Here is a 14,451-nt window from a genome sequence, read left to right as displayed (position 1 = left end):
ACTCCATGTGGATTCTTAAACTTAGACCTGATTAAGTTATCGGATCGGATGCCCGATGATCTATAGGGATCCGATTGCCGAGGACGATATCGGATTGTTTTGGGTAGGATCCATATGTGGATACGGGTATTTGGATTCAGATCAACTCGGCCGAATTGTACCACTCTGACGAATGGTTCCATTTTTTGGATTCGGATCCATTTTATTAACCTGTTCGGACCCGACCTGGTAACATACTGTGCGACGGCGTCTACCGGGTTTGAAGTGGGAAGATAAACACCACATGCGGAAGCCGCCCGAAACCTAAACCTCCCAAGATTCACTCGCCATGGCCGCCGTCGCCGCTGCTCGCAATCATCTCCTTAACCACCTGCGATACCGCTCCTTCTCCTCCGCGTCGGCCATCCTCAACCCGTCCGATCCTTCTGCCGTGCTTACCAGCAAGCAGAAGTCCCGCGCCGCCCTCGCCCTGCTCAAGTCCGAGACCGACCCCTCACGCATCATCGATATCTGCCGCGCCGCCGCTCTTTCCCCCTCCTCATCCCACCTCGACCGTGTCGCTCTCTCCAACGCCGTCTCCGCCCTTGCCGACTCCCGTTCCTTCTCCCATGTCCGTTCCCTCCTCGACTCCCTTCCGCGCTCCGACCTCCCCCACTCCATTGTCCTCTTTGGCCAGGCTGGCATGCTCGAGGACGCCATCCGCACCTTCCGCGGATCGAACTCCTCTTCCGTCCGCACCCTCAACGCCCTTCTCTTCGCCTGCATCCTCGCCGGCCGCCACGACGAGGTGGGCCGGATCTTCCGTGAGTTCCCCGGAACCCACGGTATTGCCTCCAATGTAGAGACCTACAATACCGTCGTCAAGGCCTTTTGCGAGTCTGGCACCTCCCGATCCTTCTATTCCGTCCTCGATGAGATGTGCCGCGCCGGGATCAAGCCTAACATGACCACCTTCTGCACCGCCCTCGCTGGGTTCTACAAGGAGGAGCGGTTCGACGACGTTGACAAGGTCTTGGAGCTTATGAAAAAACACGACTGCCACCCCGGGCTCAGCGCCTACAACGTGAGGATCCAAAGCCTCTGCAAGCTCAAGCGCCCGGGAGATGCGAAGGCACTTTTCAAGGAGATGATGACCAAGGGAATGAAGCCAAATTGGGTCACGTTTAACCACTTGATATTTGGGTTCTGCAAACAAGGCGACTTGGAGGAGGCCAAGAAGTTCTACAGGCAGATGAGGGGTCGAGGGTGCGTTCCAGATAGCAGCTGTTACTTCACTTTTATATACTACCTCTGCGAAGGCGGGGACTTTGAGGCGGCGCTGTCGGTGTGCAAGGAGACCATGGCGAAGAACTGGGTCCCGTGCTTCTCAACTATGAAGATGCTTGTGAAAGGGCTTCTGAGCAATTCAAAGGTCGAGGAGGCACGGGAGCTCATGGAGAGGGTGAAGGAGAAGTTCTCGGGCAACTCAGATATGTGGAAGGAAGTGGAAGAAGCATTGCCTCAGTAGTCTCAAGGAAGAAATGATAAGTGGTATTTCTTCTTGGCTTTTGTTTTATATGTTGTATGATAGGTGATAGTGGTTTGAGTTTTGCTTAATAAAGGTGTGGTTAACTATATATGAGTAACCTTAATGTTTAAGTTCTTTATCAAACTTATGTAGCCATGCTTTTGTGAAATGCTAGTTTCTGAATTGTGGAACTCACAATTATCTGCAATAGGGGAAAGAAAAATAGAGGTATCATCAGTGGCTGACTTGTGCTGTTCCAAGTCTTTGACCTAGTTCCTATCTTACTTGGAAACAGTTCCTATCTTACTTGGAAACCAAGACCTGTAGCTTATGACATCCGCTTTTTAGGCTTAGTTTCATGTAATGGATATTGGTCATGTTTTTTGGTTTCTTGCTTTTTGGCAGCCCATGGATTTCTCCATGTTTGAAAATCTTTTTTTATCCATTCTTGTGATTTTCTCTCTCTGTCTCTTACCTTGTCCAAAATTTTGTCATTTACTGCTTCATCCAATAGTATTCACCACTGAACAGTAGTATTCATACTATGCTTTGTTTATGATTGTGTTTTATTAGTTGCCTTATCATGATTGTTGGAAGACTTAATTCCATCTAATGTTACCTAGAGTCTTGATGCTGCTATCCTATTTGCCAAGATGCCTTTCCAGCACATTGTTGTCAAAGTCTTAACTCGAAAGTTCACTGTTGCTTCTCTCTATTGTAACAGTGAAAGTCTATGATACTCTAATGATCATAATCAACTGTGATTACACAAAACCTTGCCATCAAATGGGACATTAACCTATGGTTTTTATAAATCTGTTTCTCACCCTGTAGTTAGTGTTGTTCCACTAGGCATAAGACTAGCCTACCTTTGGATTCAACAATTCATCACTTTGTCTCCCTTTAGAATTACTTAGTTTTCATAAATTTCTTTGTTTCCTTGTTCATATATTCATGCTTGAATCTTAATAAAAATGATGTAATGTGTTATTGAGGAATGTATTTTTTATGCACGCTTACAAAGAAAAAGGGATGAAATGTTTTTCCTTGTTCTTCAAAATGATGCCATGTGAACATGTAATAGAGCTCAAGTGCTAGAAGGTATAGAAAAGAAGTATCTTGTATTACGACTAGTATAGATTGATATTTGTATATATGTTAACTATGCCTATCACACTCAATAATCTTAACTATGGCAGGCTTCAATGGATTCTTTATAAATTTTCATAGTGATAACAAATAGTTTGAAATTGGATGGAGAAACATTTACAATCTGTATTGTTAACTAGTAATTCAAGGTTTTCTATCCTGTGTTCCCACTGGTCTACTTTTATTTGAGAGTTTTGTTCTGCTTGACCTTTATACATTAAAAATACTTAATTACTATCTATGGTTCAAGTCAGAGGCATTGCCTAATTAAAGTTGATTATACTATTTAAGTTCTCCTGGTTCTGGCCTTGTCGATTGAGAATCTCTTTACCTTGTCAGAATTCCCTCTCAAAGAGATCTCACACAGCCATGGAAGTTCTCATTTATCTCTATTTTCTTCAATGTGCAACTCAAATACTGGAGTCTTTGCTTCTATCACTTTTTCAGTTCACAAAGTATCTTCAATGTGCACCAAAAATGTATATGACTTGTTCAGCAGCCAACCGTTGGCATAAGTTTGAAGTCCTTTCGACTATACTTCTGTTTTTCATCTTTTTGTAGTCCTGTTACATGTAGATTCAAGTGAAAATGATAACGTAAGGATATTCATCAGGGAAGAATCCCTCCATACCCAGCCCGGTGTACAATCATCACAACGTGCCATTTCACAGCCTTCAATTATAAATACATGGATTTGTCAGAAGCATCATTTATCCGAATTATCAATTTCCTTCTTCATACAATTGCAGATCAGCACTTTCTGAGGCATGCTAGTGGCATTGAGCTTGCAACATCTCCTTGCCTTAATGGTGTAAAATGCTTGATTTAGCTCCCTGCAGTAGCCATAAAGTTATATCATGTTATAGCAGAACCTCTCACTCTAGGGCTCGGGGTAAGACTTCTAAAGTGTTCAAAGATGAAGAGGATGGTGCTTATTGATGTTGACTTTCACTCCTAGAGTGTGATTACAATACAAAGGACACAAACTTGGTCATTAGAAGATGAGACCATGATCTCTTTAGCTGAACACGCATGTAGTAATCTGACTTCTTAAGGAGCTGCCTGCTTCAGAAGATATAGCATCGTTAAGCGGAAAGAACCATTGGCATTTGGAGGTTTGGCACTCACGACATATGATCTGGAATAGATGAATATTGTGGCTGGTCAGACAAGTGTTAAGTGTCACCATTATGATATCTAGGTTTATTTTGACTTTTTCTCTTGTAAAATCAAGGCATGCCTAACTGAATTCTTTTGAGGCAACATGCTTTACCTATTAAGTTTATTTGTGTTATCTGCTTAGTTAGTCTCTTTTTGGACTTGCATGTGTCACTATCTGCATGAACAACTTGGATGAGCTATTAAGCATGATGCTTAGTAAGTCCCTTTCAGCATGTACAAGGGCAGCTAACTTCCACAAGAAGGTGATAGGTTCCTTTTTGAGATAACTTATGCTATACGAACTTTAGCAATGGTAAGGTTACTCCTTTGTGACTTGAGAGACCAAGATTCGAGTCATGATAATACTCTTAAATATTTAAAGGTAAGACTATGTATATTGATCCTCCCTATACTCCGCACTGGCGAGAGCCTCGTGCACTGGGTATGCCCTATGCTATGTGAACCTTACCAACAATTGCACTTTCTTTTTGGTCAGGTGCTTTATTCGGAATTTGTTGAACAAAGACTAACCAATTGCCTTCCGTAAATAAAGTGGTCCACGAGAGTGATTCACTTTTAAGTTGGCTTAGTAACTGGCTGACTGGATTAGCTGCTTCCTGTCTTACATATTTGAGAGCACTCTATGACCTGAAATGTGTCAAATTTAGATGGGAGACCCTGCAAGAAATGCTGTCGAGGCTACAATTTTTGGATTAATATGCACAATTTTGTGGTCAGAATTGCTGGCACTACTTTTATAGGAAAAGGGGATCAAGATATGTGCTATCAGGCCTCAGTTCCTATTGCCAGATAAGCTATGAAGTTAGGTTACAAATGATTCCTTGCTCTCAGCAGGAGTACCCCTCATTTATACTCGTTCAATTTGTTTAGGATCACAGTCAAAATGGCCTCTTTACTCTTGTGATTATGCTTTTATCTAGCTTTTATCTATATCTACTAAGTGTTCTAACATGAGGGATTTGTGGTTGCAGGAGTTCCCATGGGTTGCACAAGTCAAGCTTCTTTCAATAATTTGACAGTATTCATTTCCAAGTATTTACTTGTCAGCAGATAAGCTCTACGGGTTCATAAGGTTTTCAGTTGCATCTACTTTGTATGCTTTGTTCCTAGATCTGCCTTCAGGACCAAGTCCAGTGATTGAGATGTTTTGTTTTTTTTATCGAAATTTTAGCATGTCACTGGGACCTATGACGCATGGCTAGGTTGTATCACTGGAATGTTGGACTAGACAAAAAATATATATATGTTTGTTTTTACAGTAATTTTAGACAAAGTTTACTTTTTCTGTTTATAAACTTTTCTTCTCTTTCTTAGTAAGAGAGTTGTAGATTGAACTTAGAAAGTGTTTGCCTATTCATTCTTTTGTGTTTTGTTTCCCCCACAATGGACACTAATGGACCTATTACAAATGGTAGTATATATTGTGTTTGCTTATGTGATATTTCCAAGTTCCTTGAGGATAAGATTCAGTTATGTATACACAGATCTAGAGAGAAAAAAATCTGTCAAGCCTGGATTAAATGGAATGTGGAAAGACTGTCGATGGAGAATGGGTTCAACCTAAGAAACAAAAAAACACTTAAATGGGGTAAGACGGAGTTGTAAAAGCAGTGGTGACCTTTCCATATTGTAATTACAATGTCGTCTTAAAGATGAAGCTAATCCCTGTAATTGTAAAGCTTAATTTTGTAGGGTATGCTTCAAGAACCTGCTCACAGGATTGAGGGTGTGTATGGTGCAGCTCCAATGAAAAGATACAGAGTAGTTCTTTTTGACATTCTTGAATGCATTTTGTTCGCATTCAAGTCTTCTCTTGCTACTCGCCTCACAGGAAATGGAAAATGGAATTGCTTTCCGGCTCTTATCTACGCCAATCACTGGACTTAACTCCCCGGACGCATTGCAGCCTCCCTCTCCATCAACGCCACTGCTGCTGTGGCTATCGCCTACTTCATTCAACAAAGATCGTTCACAGGGATCTAAAAGCCAGTAACATCTTGCTAGATGAGAAAGAACATGAACCCTAAGATAGCAGATTGTGGCAACGATCAGACCCATCAACACACTACTAAGGTTGCTGAGACATTGTAAGCTCGACATGCTCCGTTCCTGCCGCTATTAATCTACAATTCAATTAGCATCTTCTCAGCTTCCTTTGTGGCATGCAGTGGTTACATGGCACCGGAGTGTATGTTCTGCATCGAAGCTTCGGTGTTCTGCTTCTGGAGATCGTTACCGGCGGAAATAATGGTTCTTCGGGCGATTCTGGGAACCTTGTTGTTACCTATGAAAGTGCTTCACTTAGACAAGCATTACACTTGATCTATTCACTATAATGTCACTATAATGTGTATCCTATTAACAAACAAAAAAGACACCAAATTGTCAAACTGTAACTTGGTTTCACAAACATATACAGTTCAACAACCAAACCAATTCAAGCTTGTAAATAGATTGAACACAGTTTACATGAAACTTCCTGATTTAATCATACAATCAAGATCCTCATACTAAACTTCCTACTCTATGGCTTATAACAAGATGCACTAATCCAACAAGAAAACGGAAACAAATGACATGCTATCAAGTAATTAGGAGTAGTGACAGAAATAATGATTACTTATCGAGTAATCAGAGTGCAATCTTCATCAACTAAAGGGGTGCCTAACCCATTAAGTTTCTTAACGCTTGTTAAGAAATGTCTGTGATTCATGTATTCACACCAAAGACAAAACCATTGCTGAATGAAGGTAAATTACTTGAAGGTGCCTGATTCCGCAGAGGTGAACGAAATGGGTTTGGTGTCACCGGATGGCTGATGTGAAGGCCAGCTCCACGTAGCACCTGCTTAGCATTTGCACATGATATTTCAGACGTTTCGGTGAAGAAAGTCGGGACATTCATCGACTTAATTAGGTCAATGGCACTTTCCCAGCTCCCATAGTTATCCAGTCCACAGTTCAGAGCAACCACAACATGCGGAGAGGATAGGTAAGGGGCTTGTTCCTGATACATTCCTCTCACCATGTTGACTCTCAGCCTACCACTAATTCCTGAGAAAGTCCCTGATAGGTTACTTGGAACTTCAGGACCAATCATAACCATCTGTATGTTACCCAACCCATTCAGCAAATGCCCAATCTCAGCAAATGCAGGCATCCAATCTAGCTCTCCTGCAGGGCCAAGGTAATGCACAATCACCTCTTTCCCTTTAATTAATCGATTCTTAGAACTTATAGCTAGGGCAGTCACTATATGGTGAACTGTCAAAGGGTGTGAGAGTATTGCAGAAACAGGGCTTGACAATGGGAGAGATCGGAGATTATAGTACTCAGACCAACCGGAGAGAAGAGTGGGATTCGAACTTCCATTCAAATAACCCGCTAATGCTGAATCTGGTGGATACTCCCCATCGCCTAGACCTCCCCATGCCTCTGAGTTTCCACTTGTCTTTACAGGGAGGAGGCCGTATGGACAATGAGAATAGCAATTGCATTTCCTTCTCCACATTCCTTTCTGATGGACACCCTTTGTTTCAAGCCATTTGCATGGGTTTTCAACAAAGCAAGGAAAGATAAATATCTTGATAGACAACTCTTCCTCTCTCTCCATCATTGCTCTGTAGAGACCGCATACACCCTTGTGCGCATCCTTCCAGTGCTGCTTCTGGCACACAGGGCCACAATAAACCACTGCACGACATCGTCCACAACACAAAGACTGATCCCCATAAATCTCTTTGTCACACATCGCGCACTGCCTCAAAGTAGTCCAATTGGTCATCGCTTCAGCAGGAGGAAGCTCTTCCTTGGGTGGTTCCAGACACTTTGCTGAGGCCGAAACAAGCTTCTTCTCCTCATATACCTGACTCATTGGATGTGAAATGGTGACAGCAACAAGGTCCCCTCCCTTGATGACTTCAGGAGGCCACTGCACATCGACTGTCTCAATAAACGGTTCAAAATTCATAAACCTTCCTCTTCTGGGAATGCTATCATCAGCCCATTGAAGCAACGGGTGCACAAGAGCTATAGCTTTCATGAAAGCATAGACATATCGGAGCTCCTCAAGCGTAGGATTTCTAAACCGCAGCCCACCTGTTGAAGTGCATCGAGCGACATCAATGGCTGGAAACCTATCAGGGCCAGAGGATTCCAAAGCCAGTGACCTTATCATTCTCTTATTGGAAGGGGACAACAGTGGTTCTTGATCAAATAGGACCCTCAGCACTTCCACATTTGGAACTCGATTCGTCTCCCTAACTCCAGTCATTCTCATGGCATCCTGCTCAGATTTGAACAAGTGGAAGCCAAGGTCCCCTCCATCTCCACCGATGAACTGAGCACAAGGAAACAATTGCTTCTTGTTGGACCAGTCTGTGTCCTTCCCAATTCGGATGCCGAACAGATGCCGTGGCCTCAGCCTTTTCCATGGTTCAGTACGGAAGAGGGCGGCTGCAGCCCGGAAGAGGGATTTGATGAATGCCGGAGGAGCTCCTTCAACTTTCAGAAGGCAAGTTCCACAGCTAGGTCCAAGGCCCGGCCCAGAGCCAAATTGCTCTTGGAATCTGGCAAACAGGTCCTTGAGATGCACCTCCATGGTGTAAATGCTTCTGTTGAAGAAGGAAAACCACAGATCGCCTTTCCACAAGAGATCCCTCGGTCCAAAAGAGTTGTCAATTAGCGACCTCTAATTTCTTGCATCAGCACTGCAGAATCGGCACATATATCTCAATAAAAGATCAAAAACTAAAGATCTGAACTGACTCGGATAAACCCAAAACCAAGAACAAGGAAAACAATGCTCGATTTTGCTTCAAAATTCCACAGAAGCCGCAGTAAACCCACCGCAGAAGCCCACAAGAAAACCAAACACATCGAGATATAAACTTTCACAAGTTTATGAGTTCCGGATGCCCACAAAATTCTGAAAGATTAAAGCTTTTTAATTCTGTTCAAGAATCAACAAGCTCGTACAATAATGCCGCATCAACAAAAACAAAAAAAATCGCATTGCATCAAGGAATAGGGAGGCAGATTTGCCAGAAATATTCAAGAAGGAAACCTAAACGAGAGAGCGGAGAGAGAGAGAGAGGGGTGAAGGGACTCACTAATGCTCCCTGCAGACAGGGATCCAAAGAACGGAAGGTCTCTTCGTCTTCATCTTCTTCAATCCACGGTAGATTTAGTCGGCAGCAGAGGACGCACATGATCAATAGCCTCAATATGCAATCGTCTACCCTCTGAAGAGGGCATCCAGAGAGGAAGTGCATGCGAACGCATGCTCGAACGACGTTGTGATCCGACGGTTCCCGTGGATAGCATCGGACGAGACGATTCGAGAGATTGGAGGTGCTCGCATTTGTCGCCGACCTAAATTTGCTTTTCTGACCGCCCAGGAATAAAAGACGGACCAAAGTTACCGACCCACACCATCACCCGCCTTAAGCTATAGTGGGTCCCACTGCGGTAACCTCAATCCCCACGGCGAGTAGCTTAGCTCCGGGTAGGAACGGATGCGTAGAAAAGGTGGCTTCTCATAAAACTGTTCGCAAACGAGTCCCCTCGCCCAGGAGTTGCCCGCAAGTAACAAAACCCTCTCCTCTCTGTTGAAACCCTAGCGAGTGTACTCCCGTCAACTCGACAATGCGCCGCCCCAAGCCCAAGTGTTCCGGCGCCCGCAAGCAGCGCCGGCTCTCGGAGGCGCAGGAGATCCAGCTCCTCGACTCATGGATCGAGGCCGGGATCCCTGACCCGGGAACTAACCCCCTCGCCATCTCCCCGCCGCCGCCCGACGCCCCCATCGGCCGCACCAAGGACGGCAGTTTTTCTCCCTATGCCGGAGTCCGGTTCTTCCGGCAACTTCCTATCTCACAGAGAACCAAGGACGGCCTTGCGCCCAAGTACGTCGAGATGAGCGACATCCAGCGCGCCTCCCTGCCCCACTCTCTCTGCGGCCGTGACATCCTTGGCGCTGCCAAGACCGGCTCCGGAAAAACCCTTGCTTTCGTCATCCCCGTGCGTAAGCTTGATCTTGTTAAATTCCTTTTTGTAGATGAATATTATATTGATATGTTGCTAAAATTCTGCCTTGTCACGGTGTTCTGGTATGCTAACATGTTAAAATCAAATGCAGAATTTTATAGTACCGTGACAGGAATTCATATATTCTGGGTTTTTTTTCTTCTGCTGAATGCCATCATTGTTAGGTTTCTTCGCCTTTTCTAAGATGAGCATTATATTGAGACTAAAACGGGCTGTCATTAGAATTCAAATAAATATCCTGTGGTGGCTCTTAATTTTGATTTACGTGATTTTATTGGGAATATCCAAATATTTTGACAGAGATTTGGTTTTCTATTTTACTGTATGTATCATTAGTTATACTCTGATATGCATGAAGATAGCAACAGACGATTTTCGACATCCTTTCTCGATCAGTTAAGGTGATTTTTTTTTCAAGTACTGACTTGAGAAGTTTTTATTTTCTAGGTCATAGAAAAGTTGTACAGAGCAAGATGGGGTCCTGAAGATGGTGTTGGTAGCATTATAATCTCCCCTACGAAGGAATTGGCAGGACAACTTTTTGAGGAATTGAAAACAGTAGGTAAACACCACAGTCTGAGTGCAGGCCTTCTGATTGGAGGACGTAAAGATGTTGATGCAGAGAAGGAACGTGTCAGTAGTCTGAACATTTTGGTGTGCACACCAGGTCGACTCCTCCAGCACATGGATGAGACCGCAAACTTTGAATGTTCACAGCTCCAGGTGTGTAATAAATTAGCTTTTTAATTGTTATAAGGTTTTGAATGTAATGGTTGAAGGTAATGTCATGTTTTCCTCGTGGATACAGATTCTGGTGCTTGATGAAGCTGATCGGATTCTTGATGCTGGTTTTAAGACGGAATTGGATGCAATTATATCTCAGCTTCCCAAGCGAAGACAAACCTTGCTTTTCTCTGCAACCCAAACAAAGTCAGTTAAAGACCTGGCTAGGCTCAGCTTGAAGGACCCAGAGTATATAAGTGTGCATGCTGAATCAGTAACAGCCACTCCTGAGCAACTGACTCAACTTGCCATCATTGTTCCCCTTGACCAGAAGTTGAATTTGTTATGGAGCTTCATCAAAGCAAATCTTAAGTCAAAAATTCTTGTCTTTCTTTCTAGTTGCAAGCAGGTATTTTTCCGGCGTTCACCACTTTCTGGTATTCGTCCATCCATGATTATTGTTATGATAATTATTCTTCGGAGCAAAGGTTAACTTGTTATTTAAATGAAATAAATGTGTGCATGCAGTGTATTAACCTATTAATTATACTGATAAAAATTTCTGTATGCAGTGTTTTCTGTAAATACAATCACATTCATGTCATAGAGATATCAGCATGTTGGATCATTGATCTAAATCAAGTTTAAGATTAACATGGTTAACTATATTATTAATTTGGTTGAGTAAATCATTTGAGTCAATTTTGTAAATTCAGACATGGGCACTGGTTGATCAGATCATCTTGTAAGTTTGTTTTGACCCATAACCATCTGGGCACAGATCAAATTGCAAATTTCATACCAGATTCTTTTATATGTAAGTGGCCATTAGAAACTAGAGTTCCTGAAATTAAATGTTGACCTGATATGTAGCATTGAGAGATGATACGTGGATGGATCCTTCCTAGGAATGGTTCAATATCATTTTCATCTGTTGTCATATGTAAGATATTACTACATTATTGATATGTAGTGGTATCTGCGAGCTATGTGAATGAGTTTGTGTTAAAGAGAAGGCTAGAAGCCTAGATGGTTATTGCATGCAGACTCTTTAAAGATGATGTGTACTAGAGTGTTCTTTTGGTTGTGATGAATGTGATGATGCACAAACAGCAATTTAAGCATGCCTCCTATAAACATCAGCCTTGCATTTAGGGTTCTGATTTCATCTGTTCACTACTGAATGGAGATGTGCTGTCAATGGACTACCTAATTTTGTGACTTTCTAGTTTTTCTTGAAGATGCATGTTTTTACATTATTTGTTTCCTGACACTGCACCTGATCCGAGCAGGTTAAATATGTATATGAGGTATTCAAGAAGCTTAGACCAGGAATTCCTTTGAAATGTTTGCATGGTCGCATGAAGCAAAATGTAAGAATGGCTACATACCTTCAATTCTGTGAGGAAACTTCAGTTCTCTTTTCCACAGATGTGGCATCTCGGGGTCTTGATTTTTCAGCAGTGGATTGGGTGGTCCAGGTGAATAACAGTCTGGGTGACTAATTTTGCTGCAAAGGATCTTGTGCTAATTGGTTTTTCTATTCAGGTTGATTGCCCAGAAGATATTCCAGCTTACATTCATCGAGTTGGCCGCACTGCCCGTTTCAGAAATGCAGGGAAGTCATTACTGTTTCTTATGCCTTCTGAGAAAGAGATGTTCACAAAATTACGAGCTGTTGAACCAAAAATTCCAATCAAGTTGAAGAAGGTGAATGACTAACCATTATTGGTTGATTATCTTGGGGCATTTATAACATTGGATGATTGACTAAAATAACTGTTCAAGATCCTAATTGGCACCTTTTATATCCATGTAATCTTGCTGTACCTATTGTTAACTTTCAAGAATTTGTATCTTTTATCATATTATCTAGAGTCCTAGAGTTGGGGTTGATGAGAACAATGTTCATATTCTCAACAAGCACTTTCTATGTGACAATTTGCTGTCTCAACAAGCTAATAACATCTGGTTGACTATCCACATTCAGTATAGCTGCAATCTTATTTGAACCATTAACATGTTCATTTTTAGTTTCCATTTTTTTTTTATGTTAATCTGAATGTAGTTTATCCTCTGCCACTAACTTCCGTTATGGTGAATGCTTTGTCAGGCAAAAGAACCAGTATCAGTTTCTGCGTTGTTGTCGTCTCTGCTGGTTAAATTTCCTTCTATGCAACAGTTAGCGCAAAGGGCATTTGTCACATATCTGAAGTCCATATTTCTGCAGAAAGACAAAGATGTATTTGATGTATCTAAGCTTCCCATAGAAGATTTTGCAGTATCTTTGGGTCTCTCAGTGACCCCGAAGTTGCGATTCTTAAAGCGAAAATCGAATGTGCACATGTCATCTACCGAAACTACTAAGGAAGTCGAAGCATCTGATGACAAATCTAAAGTTCATAATATTAATTCACAAGCAACTGTTAGGTCAGATGATGTAGAAGATGATGTTCTTTTACCCAAGGAATCGCCCTCTTTTGAACCCGAAGGCGATAAAGCAGAGTATGTCATGATATTTATTTGCGTACACTGTCGGTTTTTAGTTCCTCAAAACCTGTTTTGATTTAACTAGTTGGCTTATTCAGATTATCTACCAGGATTTTGAAGAAGAAGAAGCTGAAGATCAATATGCATAGGCCTCTTGGAACAAGGGTAAAATATGATGATGATGGGAATGTAATCCCTCCACTAGCTGCCTTGGCTGATAAAGAGACTGGTGATGGTTCTATTCACCTTGGTACAGGTTTGTGCCTTTCAAATATTGTATTCAATTTTGTCGAACAAGTAATTTTTTATTTTCCAATAGCAACTGGGACTTTTTTCTTCCAATTTACTTCTGCAAGTCTGGGCTTAGTTCTCTCCTGCATCTATTAAAACTGCTTTTATATCTTGTTCATCACTTTAGCTATATTGAAAATGTATTTGCAGTTAAAGAACGATATGAGAAACTAAGGGAAGCGATGAAGGTGCGGGACAAAGAGGACAAGCTTCTGCACCGTCAGCGCTTGCGTGACAAACGAACAAAGGAGAAACTAAAGTTGAAGAAGTGGAAGGAAGAAGCGGAAGAGGGGAACACGGGGGATGACCATTCAGACTCAGATGAAAATGAACAGAGAAACCCCAAAAGAACGAAGATATATTTTGATGACGATGACAATGATGAAGTTGATGATGCTAAGGCAGCTAAAAAGAGTGACTCAGTCACTTTGGCCGAGCAAGAAGCCCTGGCCCTTGAGCTATTGAGATCTATGCATTCATGACCGAGTCAATTTGTGATTTTTTGCTGTCCTATAACAACAGCGTTGATGTTGTCTGGGTTCAGGTTTTAGGAAATTTTGTTTGGGTAGAATTTTTGGCATCTTTATATGTTTCAAACACAGTCCAACATGCATCAATTTTGATCCGAAAACATTGCTCGGGTATGATCTACCAGGAGCGTTGAAAGCGACATCATATATGTAACAGAAACACAAAATTACTCTGAATACAGTATCTTGTATGTTTATATTCACTTCATAATAGCCTTCTGTATTGGATGAGTAATTTCTAAGCGGGGACGATATGCTAATCCTGGTGAACAAAATATTACTCGATGAATAACGATATCATCTGTTAGGATGCTTGTGCTCTGACAAAGTCGCAGGGTTTCTTTAGCACACACCATTCCAACAATGGCGTGGTAGAACAAAGTATGAAAGGCCAATATAGAACAGAAGGAAACAAAAGTGAAGGAACTACAGATCCGAGGACATCAAAAAAGGTCTACTAAATGTAACACTGTTGCTTGCTTCAAGAATACACGTCTCTCAGATTCGGCAACTGCAGATGACAAAATATCTACAA

General features: G+C 42.0%; 3 protein-coding genes across 4 annotated transcripts; 2 read left to right on the top strand and 1 right to left on the bottom strand.

Annotated features, from left to right (window-relative positions):
- Positions 1–253: 253 nt before the first annotated feature.
- LOC103986565 (small ribosomal subunit protein mS86 (rPPR1)) lies at positions 254–5,100 on the top strand. The gene is made up of 2 exons (XM_009404582.3): positions 254–1,530; positions 4,810–5,100. Exon 1 carries the CDS (start codon positions 329–331, stop codon positions 1,505–1,507), a length of 1,179 nt encoding a protein of 392 aa, XP_009402857.2. The 5' UTR covers positions 254–328; the 3' UTR covers positions 1,508–1,530; positions 4,810–5,100.
- Positions 5,101–5,751: 651 nt separating this feature from the next.
- LOC103986564 (uncharacterized) lies at positions 5,752–9,178 on the bottom strand. The gene is made up of 3 exons (XM_009404581.3): positions 8,949–9,178; positions 6,598–8,546; positions 5,752–6,122 (listed from the first exon to the last, which is right to left on the bottom strand). The coding sequence occupies exons 2-3, from the start codon at positions 8,435–8,437 to the stop codon at positions 6,010–6,012; spliced, it is 1,953 nt and encodes a 650-aa protein (XP_009402856.2). The 5' UTR covers positions 8,438–8,546; positions 8,949–9,178; the 3' UTR covers positions 5,752–6,009.
- Positions 9,179–9,402: 224 nt separating this feature from the next.
- On the top strand, positions 9,403–14,119 carry LOC103986563 (DEAD-box ATP-dependent RNA helicase 32). Of its 2 annotated transcripts, none has more exons than XM_065154115.1 (8): positions 9,403–9,855; positions 10,330–10,605; positions 10,691–11,014; positions 11,898–12,086; positions 12,154–12,315; positions 12,719–13,110; positions 13,206–13,351; positions 13,537–14,119. In XM_065154115.1, exons 1-8 carry the CDS (start codon positions 9,484–9,486, stop codon positions 13,866–13,868), a joined length of 2,193 nt encoding a protein of 730 aa, XP_065010187.1. In that variant the 5' UTR covers positions 9,403–9,483; the 3' UTR covers positions 13,869–14,119. The 2 variants fall into 2 exon arrangements, with proteins under 2 accessions (XP_065010187.1, XP_009402854.2); XM_009404579.3 differs by having other exon boundaries at positions 13,194–13,351.
- The last annotated feature ends 332 nt before the right edge of the window (positions 14,120–14,451 follow it).

Source organism: Musa acuminata, chromosome BXJ3-6 (genome assembly GCF_036884655.1).
Source record: "Musa acuminata AAA Group cultivar baxijiao chromosome BXJ3-6, Cavendish_Baxijiao_AAA, whole genome shotgun sequence".
In the NCBI taxonomy this organism is placed as follows: domain Eukaryota; kingdom Viridiplantae; phylum Streptophyta; class Magnoliopsida; order Zingiberales; family Musaceae; genus Musa; species Musa acuminata.
This window is presented reverse-complemented; position numbering and strand designations above follow the sequence as displayed.

Bases quoted from the DNA above. Each gene is read 5' to 3' on its own strand.
- LOC103986564 (XM_009404581.3), bottom strand. From the start codon at position 8,437: ATGGAGGTGCATCTCAAGGACCTGTTTGCCAGATTCCAAGAGCAATTT. The intron at 6,123-6,597 runs GTAATTTACCTT...GCACTTTCATAG, and splicing joins GCGGAATCAGGCACCTTCAA to GTAACAACAAGGTTCCCAGA.
- LOC103986565 (XM_009404582.3), top strand. From the start codon at position 329: ATGGCCGCCGTCGCCGCTGCTCGCAATCATCTCCTTAACCACCTGCGA.
- LOC103986563 (XM_009404579.3), top strand. From the start codon at position 9,484: ATGCGCCGCCCCAAGCCCAAGTGTTCCGGCGCCCGCAAGCAGCGCCGG. The intron at 9,856-10,329 runs GTGCGTAAGCTT...TTTATTTTCTAG, and splicing joins CCCTTGCTTTCGTCATCCCC to GTCATAGAAAAGTTGTACAG. The intron at 10,606-10,690 runs GTGTGTAATAAA...TCGTGGATACAG, and splicing joins TTGAATGTTCACAGCTCCAG to ATTCTGGTGCTTGATGAAGC.